The sequence below is a fragment of the Phyllostomus hastatus genome, unplaced genomic scaffold, assembly GCF_019186645.2.
Source record: "Phyllostomus hastatus isolate PE091 unplaced genomic scaffold, TTU_PhHast_1.1 phas_contig_80, whole genome shotgun sequence".
Classification (NCBI taxonomy): domain Eukaryota; kingdom Metazoa; phylum Chordata; class Mammalia; order Chiroptera; family Phyllostomidae; genus Phyllostomus; species Phyllostomus hastatus.
Genome location: NW_025333960.1, coordinates 1,837,715 through 1,856,384, shown reverse-complemented (window position 1 = coordinate 1,856,384; position 18,670 = coordinate 1,837,715). Strand labels below are relative to the sequence as shown.

Genomic DNA, 18,670 nt, shown 5'->3' with positions numbered 1-18,670 from the left:
AAAGAAAAAAAATGAAAAATACTATATGATTACACTTATATGAGGCACCTAGAATAGTCAAATTCATAGAGTCAGAAATCAAAATTGGGGTTGCCAGAGGCTGGGGGAGGGGAGGTGGGAAGACTATGTTTAATGGACACAGAATTTCATTTTGGGAAGATGGAAAAGTTCTGGAGATGGATGGTGGTGAGGTTGCACAACAATGTGAATATACTTAATGCTACTGAACTGAATACCTAAAAACAATTAAGATGACAAATTTTATGTTCTGTATATCTTACCACAATAAATTTTAAAAGATTTGAAATCTATATCTATGTTGATATTTTCATTTTTTAAGCATAAAGTATGGCAGAGTATTTCCAATTGATGACTCTTAAGAGGAGTATATGGGTATGCATTTTATGACCATGCCAACTTTTCTACAGATTTGAAAATTTCCATAGTTAAATCAGAGGGAAGAGCTGGTGACTGACTTTGACCTCTTCTTTACCCACAATCTCAGCTTTCTCATTTTTTATTTTGATTTGCTTTGCCAGGAGGAGCCATACATCCCTTAGGCAGGCTTGTGGCAGGGAGACCCTGTACTCTGTGGCCAGAGGCCTATCTGGGGCTTGTGTCTGGCTCAGCCACTTATTCAAGCCTTGGCAAGTCAGTTGCATTGGATCCTCATGTAAATGGGGGTTTAATTCAATGACATCTTTGAGAGAGCTTTGCCCAGGCTGTGTTCCTATGTGAACCTAGCAAAGTATGTAACCTCCTTCTTCTTCAACCATGCAAAGGTATTTGGATGAAAAGCTTAGCTTGGCCTGTGGGTCAGGGAGAATGCTTCATTTTGTCTTGATCAGGCTGGCAGTTGGGATTACTCCTGACAGTCCCTCTACAGAGTCACTGACTTTTCTGTTGCAATTTAAAGTCACTGACTTGAGGGACCTTCCTCTCATTTGCTCAGAGCTGCTTCTTCCAGAGTCAGAGGAGGAGAACTAGGAGCAGGAAACATCTGGAGGAAGGGGGTAGGAAGATCAACAGACTCCACTTTTCAGGGCACAAGACCAAGGCAGACCCATTTGCCAGTTGTCCCATATGGAGCTATACACTCCAAGAAACGTTCTAATGACTTGTTATGTTTTTAAGTCATTGGTAAATTATAGCTGCGTCAAACAGACAAATCTTATGTGGGGACTATGAGATACTGAAACCAACTGTCAACAGTAAATGTGTTTAGGTACTAGATCATAGAATCTGTAGGTATAGGCTTTAATTAAATGTTTTAATTGGTTGTCATATAGCTTATAGTCAAACATTAAGAAAGTATGTTAGCCATGTTTTGAAGGGCTGCCTAAAGCAAGTTCCAGGAGAAGTGTTTAAAATTATACTTTGCTTGAGATAATAGAGAAATACAGTTAAGCACAAAACAATGATAGCTTAAACAATAGTGATAGTCACAAGATGTCTAGTTTCTGCTTTTTGCTTTAGAGATAATGTCACTGGTGTACAATTATGAGATATTTTGCAGAATCTTGGTTCTTCAACCCAACACCCTTTGTTCTTACAGTATAATTTTGTGTTGTTGATGTGCTGTTTCTTTGTTAGCAGGAAAAGATAACTTCAGGGCCACAAGGAGAATTTATGAGTTTGCTTTGCAGAAGGAAAGAATGTTTCCAAGGTAGCTGGGACCAGCTGCTGCCGCTCAGAAGTCTGGCTGCACAAAATGTTATCTATGACTAAAGAAATACAGATTTCTCTCTCAGTTCACTAAAACTCTCCCTTCCCCACTCCCTAGCTGCATAAAAACTCCCTACTTTAGCTTTTTGATGTAGACAGATTTGAAAGATCTTGATCTCTCGTCCTCTGGCTTTGGCCAAATTGAACAAATCTTTCTCTCTTTCCAGCCACTGATGTCTCAATGTTTTGGCTTACTAGTGCATCAGATACACAAACCTGAATTTTGGGAGGTGATTTGGTAACAATATGATTAGTGGAAAGTAACAAAATAAAATTGGCTAACCAAACCAGAAACACTGGAAAGTTAATAACCAGTTCTTGGAGGGGACTACTGTGGGAGGCTATGTCCTGGGGAGAGAGAGAAAGCTGGGGCCTATCTTTAGCTGTGGTTATAATTAGCAAAAAGCCTCAGTGTGACTGGGCTTTCCAAGACTTGGCAGGAGCCTTTGAGGGCAATGGGCAGAGGTGGCCTACTGGCATGTGGGTAGGAGACCTGCAAGGAACTGGGGAACAGGGGGCCTAATCCTTGACACTGGCACATCTCAAACACTGGGTGGTACCTGGAGTGGCACCCACTTATAGAAATGAAATAAAGTGGTGTTGGCCACTCCTTATAGCTCTTACCATACAGCCTGCCAGCAACCTATAAACAAGCTAGGATACTCCTGGTGGGCATCCCAGAGTATTTATACAGAATAGAGACTTGGTTGTAGAAGACAAAGTACCTCAATATACAAACACTTCCTTGTCCCCAGTGGAATGGGTGCTTAGAATCACAGCATCTCTTCCTCCCAGCTCACAGGCCAAAGGATAGAGCTCAGAAAGAAAGCAATGCATTCTTTATTAACTGTGTGGTTAGCAATGGTGTGATGTGAAGGCAGGTGGAGACTCTGAGCAACTCCCCTCTTTATCCTCCAAATCCTACCACCACCTACATCGTTGGCTGGATGACTATTAAGACCATGCAGGGCTTTTCAGAGTGGCAAGGATTCATCACATTCTGAGGATGGAATGATTAATATGTCAGTATGCAGCGTTCTGACCAGGGACTCTAAATGTGTAGACAAACAAAAAATGCTTGAGTAGCAACTTCTTTGTTTCCAGGATTTTAGTGCCAACAGCACTTGGCTCAGAGCAGAGAGGTCTGGGCTCAAATCCTTACTTAGTAGCTGTGTGACCTCAGATAAGTGACTTGCCCTGTCTGGGCCCAAGCTTCCACAAATGCAAATACTGATAATAAGACTGCCTCCTCGGAGCTGTGGGAGACAAAAGGGCAAGTCTGACACAGAAGAAGGGTGCAACCACTGTGCATTGGATTGAGCTAAAACAATTACTCCTGGAGGCCACATAGTCCAGGAGACTGTGTGTCTGAGGGCTGGCAGCTGTGAAGTGGTGCTAGTTAAGGGTGTCATGCTAACAGTCCTGGGTGGGTTGTGAAAGCACTTGCCACAGCAAACCCCTGCTTTTGACATTGGAATGGCAGAACCAGCCTGTTTCCCCAGAGACAGAACTCCAAAGACTCTGCCACCTTCCACCCTCCTCAGCCTGCACCCTTCTTCCAAGGGCCTGCTTTTAGTAAGCTTGTTAGACAAATGTTTCTTTTCTTTCTGAGGCTTTTGTAGCTGCAGGGCTCCGTGGGAAATATCTTTGCTAAAGATGTGCTGTAAAACACCCCATGTTAGATCTGGGGGGATGCCTTTTCTGAGCATATTTCCCTCTGGATGTTGCTATTTTTAAAGTTGAACACATGTTTCAAAGGGAGACTCAGAGCTGGACATGTGAGGGGTAATTTCTCTCTGCTGAGGAATGGAAACACTTGCTCCTATACATTCCAATAGGAGTTTAGCCTTTGTGTTGACCAGCTACCAACCACCTCTCTCCTCAAAGTCTTCCTAGCAAGGACATTTATTAGTGTTTCTAAAGAAATCACTCCATTTAGCTGACCAGTCAGAAACCTGATACATGAAGGCATGCAACCCAGTATACCAGCCTGTGTGCCTTATTTTCACACCAGACTCTTACATGTGTTTAAAGCCTTCAGTGGAATTTTTCATTATTTCAAAAATGAAATAAAAACTCTGAGAGTTGCTACTTTTAAACAAAGAGGGCTTGGAATATTTTATTATCTCTTGTTTCTCTCTCTTTTTGTCCAAGTACTTTCAGATGGTGAGATAAATGACTCAGATTTGCACCTGGATGTTTCCTCTCAGATCTCAAAGCAAGGTCCCTGTCTTTCTTTTAACTCATTGTTGTCCTAGCACAGCTGCTGCAAAAATAGTTTTACTGCAGATTGCACAGTTGAGCCAGAGCCATTGTGGGGGTTGCCAGCAGTTGGAGAAGCCCCTACCCAACATTGATTCCCATCACAAAGTGAATCCTGCATACAGAGAAATGGCCCCCAGGCACAGGCTGCATGGACCATAAAATAGGAAAAAGAGCTCAATGATCATAAATACTAGCTGTTTGCAGGCACTCAGCCATGAACTTTGAATCAAATGGGTTCAAATCCCAGCTCTGCCCTTGACTGATCGTGCAGCCATGGATGTTATTTAACCTCTGAGACTCAGTTTCCTAATCTGTGAAATGGGGTTAATGTTGGTTTCATTCATGTCAGGCTTAAACTAAACAGCATGTGTTTTGCCTTTGGTTTTTCTGGGTCCTAAAGTTGTACAATTCTTTTTCTCTACTCAAATATTCTTTGGCCCTGTTGGGTCACATTTGGCCCCAAGATATGAATTTGGGGGGCACTGTGGGTATTAAAACTAGATTAAATTAAAATGGAATGTAGATGACTTGAGTGGAGCTGATACCCTCTGGCTCCCCACAGACCCCACCACTCCCTAGAGCCTTTTACCAGACTGATTCATAAGGAGCTGCTGACCCTGGAAGACTGGGAGTTTTAATCCTTGATAGCAAATGTCTCTTTCCTATATATTAGGGATGGTTTGCATTTAGTTGCCTACTCTGTAAGTGACTCAGAATGCCAGAAGATCAAATGTTTAAAAAAATGTATTTACTGACTTTTTTATGAGAGAGAGAGAGAAGGGAGAGAGACTTTGACCTGTTGCTCCACCTATCCATGCACCTACCAGTTGACTCCGTATATGCCTAGACCAGCGATTGAACCCACAACCCTGGCACATAGGGATGATGCCCCAACCAACTGAGCCATCCAGCCAGGGCATAGGAGGTCAAATTTTATGATAAAGCTAGAGTCCAACTGCTGAAGTCCCAAGGAAACCTGGGAAAGATAGAGTACCTCATTCCATTTTACAGGGTCCTTAGGAAGCCACTGCTTTCATGATTTTAAATTTCTAAGGCAAGATAGGAAACTGAGGGAGATGAGTGACAAAATGATTTGCTTAATCCTGAAGATAATTTCAGTGTCTTCCAGAAACCCAGGGTTGCTGCCTCTCCATTGGCTGTAAGTCTACATGGGGTTGTCGTCTCCACAGACAGAGAAGGGCTGCAGACCACACCCACCTACTAACTCAGGTTAGTCCCACCAGTAGGTGACCCAGGCAAGTCCTCTCATCTTGTAGAGCCTCAGTCTGGGGCTGTCTTGTGTGGGTAAGCACACAGCACTCACCTGGCACAGAGCATAAAGGCCCAATCAAAGGCAGAGACAGGTACTTGCCTTTTGATAAACAGGAGGTAGGTTGGTTCACTGAGGAGCATCTTAATAGATGAATCCCAATATCTGGGGCTTTGGAGTCTGCTCAGACCCAGTGCCTCAGGTACATTATTGACCTTGACCTGTTATCCAGGCTGACCATTGTGCCTGGTCCCAGAGGCAATGATGTTGACTGATGGCACAACCTCCCAGCTTATTTTCCCCAAAGCTGCCTTGCCTCTTCTTTCTAAGTTTCTGGTTTTGCTTTTATTTTTTAATTTTTCTTAATTTTTTCCTTCCTCCCTATCTTTCTTCCTTCCTCTCTTTCTTTCTTCCTTCCTCTTTCTTTCTTTCTTTCTTTCTTTCTTTTTCTTTCTTTCTTTCTTTCTTTCTTTCTTTCTTTCTTTCTTTCTTTCTTTCTTTCTCTCTCTCTCTCTCTCTCTCTCTCTCTCTCTCTCTCTCTCTTTCTTATTTAGCTTTTATAGAAGGCAGTACCACTCTGCTCAGGGGTCTGCAAGATACTCCTGGCAGGGCAGTGGCTCCTAGGAGATGGGGTTCATGGGTTATCTCATGATCTGACCTCAGTTTAGCCCTCAACACTTACCTGCTGCCCTACCTGTAATCGAACCAAATTACTGGTGTTTTGCAAATGAGCTGTCCTCTCTCCATGCTAGAGCTCATTACTTGTGCAGTTTTCTCTACCTGAACCCTTTTCCTCTGATCCCCCTTCAGCCCAGCACCACTCCCACAATCCATTTGGCCTGGCCTAAATCCATCTTTTGTCCTTTGCTATGCTATCCCAATTGCACCACTCTTCCTGCACTCTTGGTCCATGAAGTTGGGTAGGGTTGACACTGATCCCTTTCCTGGACAAATAACCCAGGCTTGGACAATCAGCCAATAAGAATCAGCCCTGGGACTTTTCTTGGAAAGAGGTGCTATTTCACCTCTGGGGTTGCTCATGTAAAGCTGCCAGTGGCCATTTCTGTCTCCACTTGGGCGAAGTTTGGTAGGAAATGAAGCTGAACCAGGGGATATGAGACCTGAGAAGAATGAATGGTGAACAAGATTTTTGTGCCCCTGGATCCACTCATGCCCTAGGCCCATAGTATATTCAACAATAAATTTCACTTTTAAATTTGCTTAAATCATTTTGAATTAAGTTTCTGTCACTTACAACCAAAAGAGACTTGGCTGATATACACACAGTTTTATCTTGTTAGCACCATTGCATGCTTAGGGCATAGCTCAGGCATCATGATCACACATCCCTTTCCTCCCCATCCTGAAGCCAGATGGCATCTTATGCATCTCCATGTCCCCAACACTTCATGCAAAGCCTTGGCTAAAAGGCAGCAAAATGCCACTGCTAGGGCTAAAACTCAGATTTCCAGCTGTGGCTGCTGCCTTCACTCCTCACCAGCCCCAGCTAACCACTTCCCCCACCCTCATTTCAGAAAGACTCTCACCTCTGTCTTATTCCGAGAGAGCACGCTGGCATCGATCGAGCCCAGGGACATGTTTGGCAGGACAAGGTTGAGAATTTTTGCTGCCAGGACCTAGCCAGGGAGGCAAAACAAGGGTGTGAGTGCAGTGGGATCCATGCCCAGCTCTGCCCATGGGACAATTTACAGTAAATTAGGAAAAGTGACACCCAAACTGAACATCAGCCAGGTTTGTTTCCCAAGGCTGAGTGCCCCAGGATTCTCCCTGCTCTGACTCAGACAGCCTTGAGTTAGTCTGACATAGATCCCTGTGGGGAGTGGGTGAGAGGTGGCCACCAGGGTTGACAGAGAGAATGCCACATCTGTTTTTCTCCTGTTCCAGATTCTGTGTGATAGCTCTCCCCATAATCACTCATCAGTCATTTTGAATTAGTTTCAGGAGCTTCCTGGCTGAGCTCTTCTGCACAAGCCACTTCTCAGAAGATCTTAAAAAAAATACTGCAGGAGCAGAATTATCTAAGTCACCTGAGAATGAAGCCAGACACCTTAAAAGGCACAAAAGGAACCTGCTCTGATCAGAAAGAATCTGTTGATCAATGTGGTTTCTTGTGGAAAGGAACAAAAACAGTCACCAAGCCTGATTAGGAGATGTGTAGCAGAGGGAATGAGGCCTGACTTGATTACTGGCTGTGCTGCCTCACACATGTGGACTTGAGAGCTGACCACGACCGAGACTCTATTGCCTTAGCTGCCAAGGGGGACCACTGTGTGTAAAAGCACCAGACACACAGTAGGTACTTAGTATATGCTCCTTGAACTTGAACCTGATTCTGATACAGGCCTTCCTGCCCCACCCTACCCCATTTCTCCTGCTGGATCTGGTGTTTACCCAGGAAAAGCATAAACCTGGGTCTCATACTTCTGCCCATAGAGGAGGACCATTCTCATTTCTGCACTATGCACAGACACTCAGGAATGAAAGATGCTATTCCAAAAGTGAACTGTGAAATGCTGAAATTAGAATCACATAGGTGATTCGAATCACCTTCTAATTCACGCAAACAGTGAATTCTCAGTGCATGCTGAGGGTGAATGTTATGGAACTAAGTGATGTTCCCTCAGTACCCTTGGTGGGGAGGCAGGGCACTAACATCTACTGAGTAACAATCTTTTGATGTATTGGGGACAGTTGTAGGTGCCCAGTCTTTAATCTTAACACAAATGCTGTGAGGTGAGGGTGTATCCTGACTTAATAGAAAAGAAAACAGAAGCTCAACACCATACAATGTGGTCAGCTGGACATGGGGCAAGGGTGTGAGTGAGGGTACTCTTTCTCTTTATGCCACCAGACTTCATTATTTTTTCTCTCCTCCAGAATACTTGTAAGTGCTACAAGAACAACTGGCACTGATACTCTCCATGGTGACACAACTGGTGTACTGCCCAGCTTCCCTTTACACTCACAACTATAAAACATCCTGTTCCTCAGGCTGAACAAGCATGATGTAACCTCACATTGTCAGGGACCAGGCAGGGCTTTGCTCCTAAAAGAACACACATGCATGTACCTATTCTGAAATTCACATGGTCAATTCTCCACTTTTCAGTGCAAGGATGGCAGCCTCTTGCCTCTGAGACTATCATAGATCATTGCACCCCAAGCCTGGCGTCTAGGCAAGTAAACCCCATGCATAGTGACTTACTGCTATCAATGTGCCAGACACTACTGCCAGGCTCTGGGCTGATCTGTGATAGTCTAGCACGGAAATATAAAGAAATCCAACTTGAGCACTAAGTTGGCACTTGAGTCGGTCCATGCAATTGAAGCCTCATGGGATGGTCGTGATCTATATTGGGCAGGTTCAAGAGCCAATATAGGGTTATGAACAAGTACAGAACCAGAAAGTCTCAGAATTCTGGGAGCACTACGAAAGGAAAGGATGTGAATGTTTCCAAACATAGGTCAAATGTCTGTGACCTCCAGGAACTGAAGGCTTCTCTGGGAACCTAAATTCAGAAATTGGTATTCATGCTTTCAAAGGTTGAAAATTTGTAATAAAGAGAAAACACGGCACATAAGAAGTGCACTGCAGGTGCATAGAGAGGCAGTGGGTGCCAGCCTTATAGCCTTCACTGGGCTTCAATTGTGTAAGGAAGGTGGACTTTTAGGGATTATCTCTTTCACCAAGGGCAACACTATTAGGAAAAAACTTAATGCGTCCCAAAGTTTGTAGAACTGACTTCTGCTCATAGCTTCCTGAGTAGACACAAGGGCTGATGGTTGACTCCACATGTGACCCTGCCATGCCCAGGAATTGAGGGGCAATTGTGTTCGATAGGACCTTGCACAAACATCAATCTCCAGACCCTGCTGCTTCATTTGGCCTGCCTGCCTGCCTGGTTTGGCATGGCCTTCTCAAGGACATGGCTGTTTTTCTGCAAACCAGCTTCCTACCCATTTCCAGATGAGATGGACAACAGCCAGGGACATAGTACGTTGGTACTCACCCTGAAATAGAACTGAGGAGAGAGACCATGCAGGGCCCATTCCATTTCTCTGAAGCCCACCAGCAGATTTTTCATTTGCCAACAATTTATGTTGTGTTACTCATCGCCTGATTCTGCATGAATCTGGGCATACAGGTGCTGGCCATTTGTGAAGAGGCAGATTTATCCTCATCTTTGAGTCCATGTTCCAGCACTTCTTAAACCAAACATTTGTATCCAAAAGTGTCAAGGCCTCAATGTCCAGGAAAAGATTCTGACAGTTTATGCTCAACAAGAATCAGAGAAGGTCATGCTATGGCAGGCACCATCCTTGCTTTGGTTTCACAGGGAGTAGTGAGGGGGACTAGAGAGACAGGAAGGACTCTGCCTCCAGGAGACAACTATAGGAAAAAAAAACTTGTTCTGTCCTTTCCGAGTCAGTGGTCTTTTCTTCCTCTTAACAGGGAAATTTTCTGCAGCTAAATGACTCTTTCAGGAAAAGAACTTCATGTAAAAAAAAAGGAGCATTTCTGGAGAAGTATTTGCTTTGCACAAAAGTGAATAATGCAAGGGTTTAGTCCCTACAGGAAGCACAACAATGGCAGATCAGTTGACCACCTTACTGCCCCCTTCCAAGTACAAGAAGCCAAGTCCTGGTGAGGACTCCTGCAACTGCCAATGACATGTTTCCAAAAGCACAAACAGGAGGAGACATGACAAGGACACATCATGCTTAGGACTGGAGGTAGCAAGTGGCTGGCCCAGTAGATGTGTGCAGCTGTATGCTTCCCACCACAAAGACTCTTGTGGGGGTGGGGATGGGAGGGGGCAGCAGCTGTTCTCAATACTCTAAGGGAGCTGATGCAGGTGGATTCAGGATGGGTGGATGTCCCTAAAAGGATCAGCTCATGATGACACAACTCCAGTGGCTGAGTGTAATGGAACACTGGTGTCCTAGCAATAAGAACTGGTTGTTCAATTACAAATATAGATGAGGGGTCAGTGTGCAGATATCACTGTTCTCCATTCTGCATGATTGGGTCCTGAAGGATGACACCCTAAGAATAGAAAAGTCTCAGCCTATAGATGATTATCAAAACCTGGGTATGAGTTAACACTTGGGAGAATGCATACAGAGGCCTGAGATGGACATACCCTTCACAGTAGAGGTACCATGAGGAAAAATAATGAAGAGGGTGTCTTGAGTCAGGGAGTCTCTTGAAGTGACCTGTGCCTACCTCTCTACCTATCTACCCAGTAAGACAGCCCTTTGTTTTGAGCATTCTGGATTTTTTTTTCCATTTGGTTAGAGTATTGTTAGGCGGTATAGCATACCTACCTGGAAGCCTGCCTTTTCCTAATATGCTATGGCTTTCCTGCTCTAACAGTGACTCTTAGACCAGCAGCACCATCAGCTCCTGGAGATATTGGGCCTATCAGATCAGAATCTGCATTTTTTCAGGAATCCTTGAGGCATTAGTTTGTGCTCTGAAATTTGAAGGACTGGCAACTGCTGTGTCTCAGAGAAGCATCACAAATGCCTCTTCCCAGATCCCACGGAGAGATTCTGATTGAGTTGGGACTCTGGAATCAGTGTTTTTTTTTTAGGCTCTCTAGGTGATTCTAATGTGCAACCAGAGTAGTGAGTGTTCCTGACTCACACTGGTTGGAAGGGAGGGGCACAGATGTCTCAAAAGAGATGTTCAGGTGGTGCCAACCCTCAGCTCTTTTTCTAAACCTGCACAGTAAGTTCCAAACCATATTTCTAATGGTACTTAGTTAGGGAGTGGCAATTCATGTCACAGTTAAAAAATTAGTTGTTTAGCCTCTTCCCCACAAAAGATCCAAGAATGATGCAAGGGCAAGGATGCTTTGAATAGTTGCAAAAGAGAACCCCTCCCCCTGCTGTCCTTTTCAGGTTTGTTTATTTCATTGTTCTAATGTCTGATGAAAGAGAAAAGGGTAGCTTGAGGGGAGAAAGAACTAAGCAGAAGCAGTGTTGATTGTAGCAATGAAGGAAGACAGAAAGGCAGAGAAGAGGGTCTTGAGGTCCAATAGTAAGGAAGCAGTGGGGGATGGACAGAACCCGGTATACTCCACACCAAGAAGGATCAGTTTTGTCCATGTTGCCTGAGTGGCTGCTGTTGCTTTCTGTCAAAAACTCCTTTGGCCTCTACTGTCAGACATAAGAGCCCTGTACTTATTTCCAAGGGAAGACAAAGGAAGCCATGACACAGATGAAGGGGAGGTGGAGTGGCTCACCATGAAGACAGTGTAACTCAAGGTATTACCATTCCTGATGTCATTTTGACCAAACTTTTTGAATAATCCTGTGTGAGTGTAGAGATCCAGCTCAGGAGAGGGATGACCCTAAATAGGACCCCCTTGAAATGACAAACCTTCACCATCCATCATGATCCCAACAGGCTGTCAGGTCTCTGCAACCACAGAGAGCTCAGTGACACTGACTCAACAGGGACCCCAGGTCTTATTGCCTGAAGGTAATTTGCAGGCCAAGATTCACAATGAATGGACATTCAGTCACTGACTACCAACCCCAGAAAAGGAGGTGATGAAGTGGAGCAATCAGACTCAGAGACCAGGAGCCAGGCAAATTTGCATTAGACCTCTGGCTCTGCATCCCCAAGAAAGTCTCTTATCTTCAGGTTTTTTCTTCTGTAAAAAGGGGATGATAAAAAAAACTTGAAGCATTGATGGGAAGGTTACCTGAGTGAGACCTGATTCTTACAGTGCTAGACCCTAATTGCCCTTCAGGCTTCTGGCCCCAGGAGAATCTCAAGAAGCCAGTGTTGGTTGATGAAGGAATGAGTACATGCCAGTGTTATTCAGAGTGGAGACTTTAGAAAAAGTAAGTGACCTGCAGCTTTGCAATAAATGTCATATCACAGCTAAAATCCCAAATTATTAAAAAAAATTACAAAAGGGACAATTCCCCAGAAATGAGGTCCACTTTATGAGTAGCAAGAGACCGAAATGTCTTTGCTGTGGCCTTATGGCATTCCTGGATTAACTGCAGGCCCATCATTTTAAATACTACTGACTTGCACAAATGCCTGTATTTTTACACAAAGTTTTAATGGCTCCCTAAGATCATTTTAAAACTTCTGCCCAGGAAAGACTTGACACGAGGGAGGTAACTACAATCGCTATCCTCTAAAGTAGCTCCAGCAGGTTGACCTGTGCAAAAGGAGGCTAGAACTCCATGTCTTCTATACAAGTGACATTAGTGCAAGGGTCAGAGGATGGCTGAGACTGTCTCAGGAGGGAAACTGACCCTCAAGCAGACATAGAATAGAAAGCACTGTGTGCCCTTGTTGGTAAGTCCTGGGAAAGCACCGAAAACCTGCTGGCTGCTGGGGCTCCCAAAGGATGTGTTGAGGTGATAACTCCTTCCTCAAGTCCTAAGTGTTTAGAAGTCTGAACCCCAGATGTTAGAGAGCAGGGGCCTGCAGGACAGAGGTAACAATGCCTCAGGGTACATTGCTGCTATCAAATTCATGAGCACAGCTAAGTCCCTAACTCCTGGGTATAAATGTACTTGAAGTTGGAAAGAGTGGCCCCATGCCCTCACATATTTTCCCTCCACCACCCCACAGATTTAAGGGCCTTTTGGGTGTTGGTCACTAAAAGCAGATGGGTGGTATTCAGTTGGGAAGTGGGCTAAAGTCAAGGAAACTTGATTTGGGTGGGTTTTGTGGTAAAAGAGAGCTTCCTGCCACACTTGCTAGCAGAGCTGGTGCTCAAGTTGACCTTCAATAAGACAATTTGCCTCATTTCTTTGTGCATATGTTGGAAATAATTTTCCCTCCTTATAGGATGGTGACAGAGAGGATGTTAACCAAAAATGCTAGGTTTATAAAGGCCATTCACTTCTCCCTACTTTGCCAGGTGCCCTCCTTGGTGGGGAGTGGAAGCATCTGAAAGCACTGGAAGGGTTGGCTCCTGCCTCTGACCTCCAGGCAATAGGCAGGAAGATCTCTTAAAAGGCTAGACTCCCAGAAGGCTGAGCCCCATCTGGACTCCAGGCTCTGCCCAAGGTTATTTCAATCCTGACCCTGAGGGCTCTCAGGGGAAGAAGCTGCTCTGCAGCTGGCCACATATTCCTGGGTATCCTGGAAAGCTGAGGAGACTCCAGTTAAGCTCAGAGTTTGACATCTTCTTACTTGGGCAGCAATGGATCTCCCCTCTGTCCCTGTTATTACTCCAGCCCTACCTTCCTCAGAGCATAATCTCCATGAAATGACCTCATAAACAGCTAAGACTTGGTCTGATGCATTAGATTTTTGTTTCTAAATTTCTCCTGTTCTCCTTTCCCTTGTAGGACCACATTCTTAGCACAGTGTTTGGAGGCCAGAAGCCTCTGCTCAGCCCAGCTTGTTGAAAACAGAGAATCCACACAAAAACCAGATGTGTGCAGGATTGGTGATAGGGGTGGGGGAGGGAGATCTGGCATTCTCACATTTCAGGGTATGGGATGTGGACAAAAAGAGGGGTTCTACAGAAAATAACCTCACAGAGTGACCTGATCATAAATTTCTAGCTGGGCAGTCATGGTTGGTAGTCACACCCTAGGCATATACATTCTTTACTGAAAGGCTTTGCTTTAAGCAAGCCCTGTCCATTGTTTCTGTGCATCTATGTTAAACATACCTTTGAGGATGCCCCCTTTCACACCCCTCTTTCTCAGATAAAACCACCAAGAATGCAAATAATCTTAACTGTCCTATAATCTGAACCTAGCCTTGCTTTCTTCTATTTCCATATAATTTTCCTTAAATTCCCTCCTTAATCTCAAGTGCATAAAAGGAATGGCAAACTGTTATTCTTTGGAGCATTTGACATGTTGCTCCCTGCCATATGTTGTCAGTTTGGCTCCACTGATAAAAATTCTCTTCAGGTTTGGACATTTCTTGTGTCAACTGTCTTATGTCACCTTCTACATGACCTTCTGTACATAAAAACTTGAGATCTCACACTGTCTGCTTTAATGATATCAAGAACCTCTACAACAGGAACTTCTGGCCATGAAATAAACCTTTGAAAAGTCCTGAGCTGAGTTCTGGGTGAGGAGTCATGAGTCAGAGGACTCATGAGACCCTGCATTCTGCAGCCCCCTGCCAATGCCACTGACCCAGGGAAAGGTCCCTCCTGAGTCTCAGCTTTCTCAGCAAGAGGTGGCCTATGGGAATCTGTCCACCTTTGGAACCATAAGAACAATCCAATGCATAGAAATGACCTGAAGATCAGTCAGTGGGGCATTGCCTAATCTAGAGCCCATTCTACAACAGGACCTCACCTAATTCAGAGCCCATCTTGCACCAGGGCCTCATCTAAACCAGAGCCCATTATATAGTCAGACCTCTCAATCTCTAGACCATTTACAGCAGGTTTTCAACTAATCCAGAGCTCATCCTATAATGGGCCTTTCGTTATTCTGATGGGAAGGAGCTGTAAGAGGGTCTGCTCTGCAAGTGACCAAATTCAACCTAAAACTCACAAAAACAAATCAGCCAACCAAGAGAGATCAATGAAACAAAAAGTGTAGGGAGCATGTTCCATTTGTGTAAAACACAAGAGCAAAGGAGGGTGTATGTGTGTCCACAGAAGATGTATCCACTCCCTCTGTAATTCTGGCTGTCCACCTCCAACTGGGAAAGAAGTCTTCCCTTGTGTAAATGTATTACATTACAATTTTAAAAATTAAATTAAAAAAAGATTCAGTGAGACTCTTTCTGGAAGGTTGTCACACAAGACCAGATGGGTGCAGTGTGATCAAGTCATCTGATGTAGGTAGACAAATGAATCATAGACTCAGTCAAAACTGCCCAAGAGCCAGGGGCAGCAACAGAATCCATGGGGAGGACATGTCCTCAGGTTTGAGGGCAACAGGAAATCTAATTCATCTTGGTCAATAAGAAGAGACCTACACCCCCTCAGAAACAGCTGGCCCTAGATTTGAGAAGGTGTTCTGTTAGCACAGGGCTCTAAAAGGTCATGTTAGTATGGCCTTGCCCAGAAATTCCATCTCCACCAGTGACTCTAGGAGGAAATCTTGCTGGCTCCACCTCACAGCTCAGCTGCCATGACCCTTGTGCATATCACCTGAAAAGCCCCACAGTCTGTGGCTTTTCTCTAAGAGAAAGTATCTACTGTTGAATACATCCACTTTCTTCTATGGGGAAACATCCTAGATGAAGAGTATATAGCCTTGGATTCAAATCCATCACACAAGTTGTGTGATCTTGGCAAGTCACTCATCGGGTCTAAGCCTAAAGTTCTATCCATAAAATGCAGGTCATGAACTCTCCCTAGATTGATAAGGGGAGTTAAGTGAGATAAGCACAGCACATGCCTGACACTCACTGAGCTGAGTAAATTTTCATTACTCCAAGCACATGAATGGCAGAGGGAACTCCCCTCCCCTCTGTCACCCTGGTCTTGCTTATTGTACTTGGACAAGAGCCCTTGACTGATTCAGCTCACATTATACAATTATAGTCATGATAGAAGCTGTCTAAAAGGACGTGTTCTTTCTTGCACATTTAAATGGCCAAGAAATAGCCACCAGTGACTCTGTGGATGACCTCATTTCTTTCCATGGCAGACATACAGTGGCTCCCACCTCCAAGGCTGTCCCATACCACTGTGAAATTTACTAATGATAGTTTCAATAAAACAGTGGTGATTTCTTTAAAGCTGAGTAAAATTAAAAAGAGCTAGCCATCTCTTTTCTTCCTCAAATTAAATAAATTGTTGTTCTCTGGTTAAATTATCAGATGGTTCCAAATTTCTCTTTTGCTCAACCTTTCTTCATTTGAAATTGGTGAAAATTTAGCTATCTAATTGAAAGCCTATACACAGGACCTGCCAGTCCATTTCTAAGAGTTAAGTCTGTGGCTGTGGGCTATCAGAAACATTTGAGGACATTTTGAAAAGGTTTCATTCCCTGTCCTGTGCTCCCCTGTCTGGGTCCTGTGGAGAATACCAAAGGCATCAGAGCTAAGGCAATGATTTAAATCAGGGGTCCCAGACCTGCTGGGGCCACAGACCAGTACTAGTCTATGGCCTGTTAGGAACTGGGCTGCACAGCAGGAGGAGAGCAACAGGCAAGTGAGCTAAGCTTCTTCTGTATTAACAGCCGCTTCCCATCGCTCACTTTACTGCCTGAGCTCCACCTCCTGTCAGATCAGTGGCAGCATTAGATTCTCACAGGAGCACAAAACCTCCTGTGATCTGCTCATGCAAGGGATCTAGGTTGTGGGCTCCTTATGAGAATCTAATGCCTGATGATCTGAGGTAGAGCTGAGGTGGTGATGCTAGCTCTGGGGAGCAGCTGCAAATACAGATTATCATTAGCAGAGAGGTTTGACTACACAGAGACAATAATAAATCAATTGCTTGCAGACTTGTATCAAAACCCTATTAACGAGTGGCAAGTGGCAATTAAGCCTTATCTGTTGGCAGGCTATAAAGCCATCCCTCCTCATTCCCCACCAGCCAATGGAAAATTGTCTTCCATAAAACCGGTCATTGGTACCAAAAAGGTTGGGGACCACTGATTTAAATGATCCTGCTATCATTTGATGGCCGCCCAGGTCCCCTGGCCTTGTTACCCACCACTTCACCCTTAGTGCTCCTCTGAGAGTTCCCAGAACTGGCTTAAAAGGCAGCAGTCCCACCCAGCACTTGGGTAAACTGGAGCTTTCCTAGGAGATACACAGTGTGGGGATTCTCTAATCTCATTAGATTATTGACTGTCTCAAACCTCATGCCCCTCAAGGACAGGTTCATCATATATCAGCAACCCACATTCACAATTAAGTAGCCAAGCTGAGGACCAGTTTCCTGTCCTTTTTCAGGAGGATAAGGCACTTGTTCTACTTCTGGTAGTATTATTGTTTTGTTTGCTTTGTTAAAAATAGCTCAGAGCCCCAGAACCAAGAGGTGAACACATGTGCCATTGTGTAACATTACAACCAGAAAAACAAAATGATGGTTGGGTTAGGATCAGAGAGGAAAGCACTTCAGGGTGGAGGAGAGCTACAGTGAACAAGACTCTATGTTGCAAGTACAAATAGCCCACAATTCCACTTACTGTGTACTTTTGGCTGAAATTGGCAAATATTCCATGAAAATCAGTTTGAGCCTTGCATGTGACTTGTTAACAAAGGTTGCTTTGCTGGAATCCTAACATGTGTAACCCTTTCTCCTTTTAATGTTCACCAATAAAACATGCACAAATAGGAAGTCACTTTTCCTTTGTCTTTGGGAAAAAAGAGCACCTGATTTAGAAATTGTAGAACCTCAGTGGCAATAATGTTCAAAATTTGTCCAAACCTTAACATAATAGTGTGTTAAGTACAAGAATGGACTTTGGCCCCTTTCCCCAGATTCTGCTTATAAATGGAGGTCCCAGGGAAGTTGTAGGAGTTTCACAGAATCAGAAGTCCGTTTACCTTGAATGTTGTTGCAGACTCAGGATTGGCCAGAACCAAAGGTGAAATGAGAATCATGCCTGAGAAGTGGCCTGGCTTCTCTGCAGCTGTGAGGATGGCAATGGCACCTCCCTGCAATGCAAAATGGGCAGAGTTGCTGTGTGCTGGCTTCAACCAGCACATGTTTTCCAATGAGCTCCATGGATGAGGTCCTCCTAAGCCTGGCTGAACAGCCCAGAGAAAGTCCACTTTGGAATAGGCACCATTGAATGTTGGATAAACTGGGTCTGCAATTATTTTATTTCACTTTTTTTTCCCAAGAGCAAACATTTCAGAGAGGTACAAATAAGGTTCCTACTTGTGGGCTATAAATTAAACAACACATTCCTACTTTGCTTTAAACCAAAAGCTGGCAGACATCCAATTCGTCCATTCTGTCAGGCTTAATAGGAGGGTCTTTCTTTCTTTCTTTCTTTCTTTCTTTCTTTCTTCCTTTCTTCCTTTCCTCCTTTCCTCCTTTCCTCCTTTCCTCCTTTCCTCCCTCCCTCCCTCCCTCCCTCCCTCCCTCCCTCCCTCCCTCCCTTCCTTCCTTCCTTCCTTCCTTCCTTCCTTCCTTCCTTCCTTCCTTCTCTTTTTTTTTGTAATCTGATGATAATAAGAGGTTCCTACACTTTTCCCCCTGGCTCAGAAAAGGTTCAAGAAAAATATTTAGTGAATGTGGATGCTGCTAAACGTCTGAGACCTTGGCTGTTTACTGAAGCTGCAGGTAATTTGAACCAAGGGTGGAAAGGGCAAATGCTTACAGGGGCCAAGCAGGTCAGAGAAATGCAGGTACAGAGCCAGGCTGTGATAAAGGGGGTGGAAGCTCTGCCCTGGAGTGAAAAGTTTCCCCAAATTCAAAATCAGGCAGTTCAAATTCTCTGTTGGCCAACATGTCAGATTGT

General features: G+C 44.4%; 1 protein-coding gene across 4 annotated transcripts in view; it reads right to left on the bottom strand.

Annotated features, from left to right (window-relative positions):
- MGLL (monoglyceride lipase) overlaps nt 1-18,670 on the bottom strand; it is a 154,112-nt gene that overhangs the window by 23,633 nt on the left and 111,809 nt on the right. For 3 of the 4 annotated variants that reach the window (XM_045850160.1, XM_045850161.1, XM_045850163.1), the window contains exons 5-6: nt 17,748-17,858; nt 6,808-6,897 (exon numbers count right to left, since the gene is read on the bottom strand). In XM_045850160.1, coding sequence (XP_045706116.1) covers nt 6,808-6,897; nt 17,748-17,858 — 201 coding nt within the window. The remainder of the gene's footprint in view (nt 1-6,807; nt 6,898-17,747; nt 17,859-18,670) is intronic. The other variant, XM_045850162.1, reaches the window with a different exon arrangement.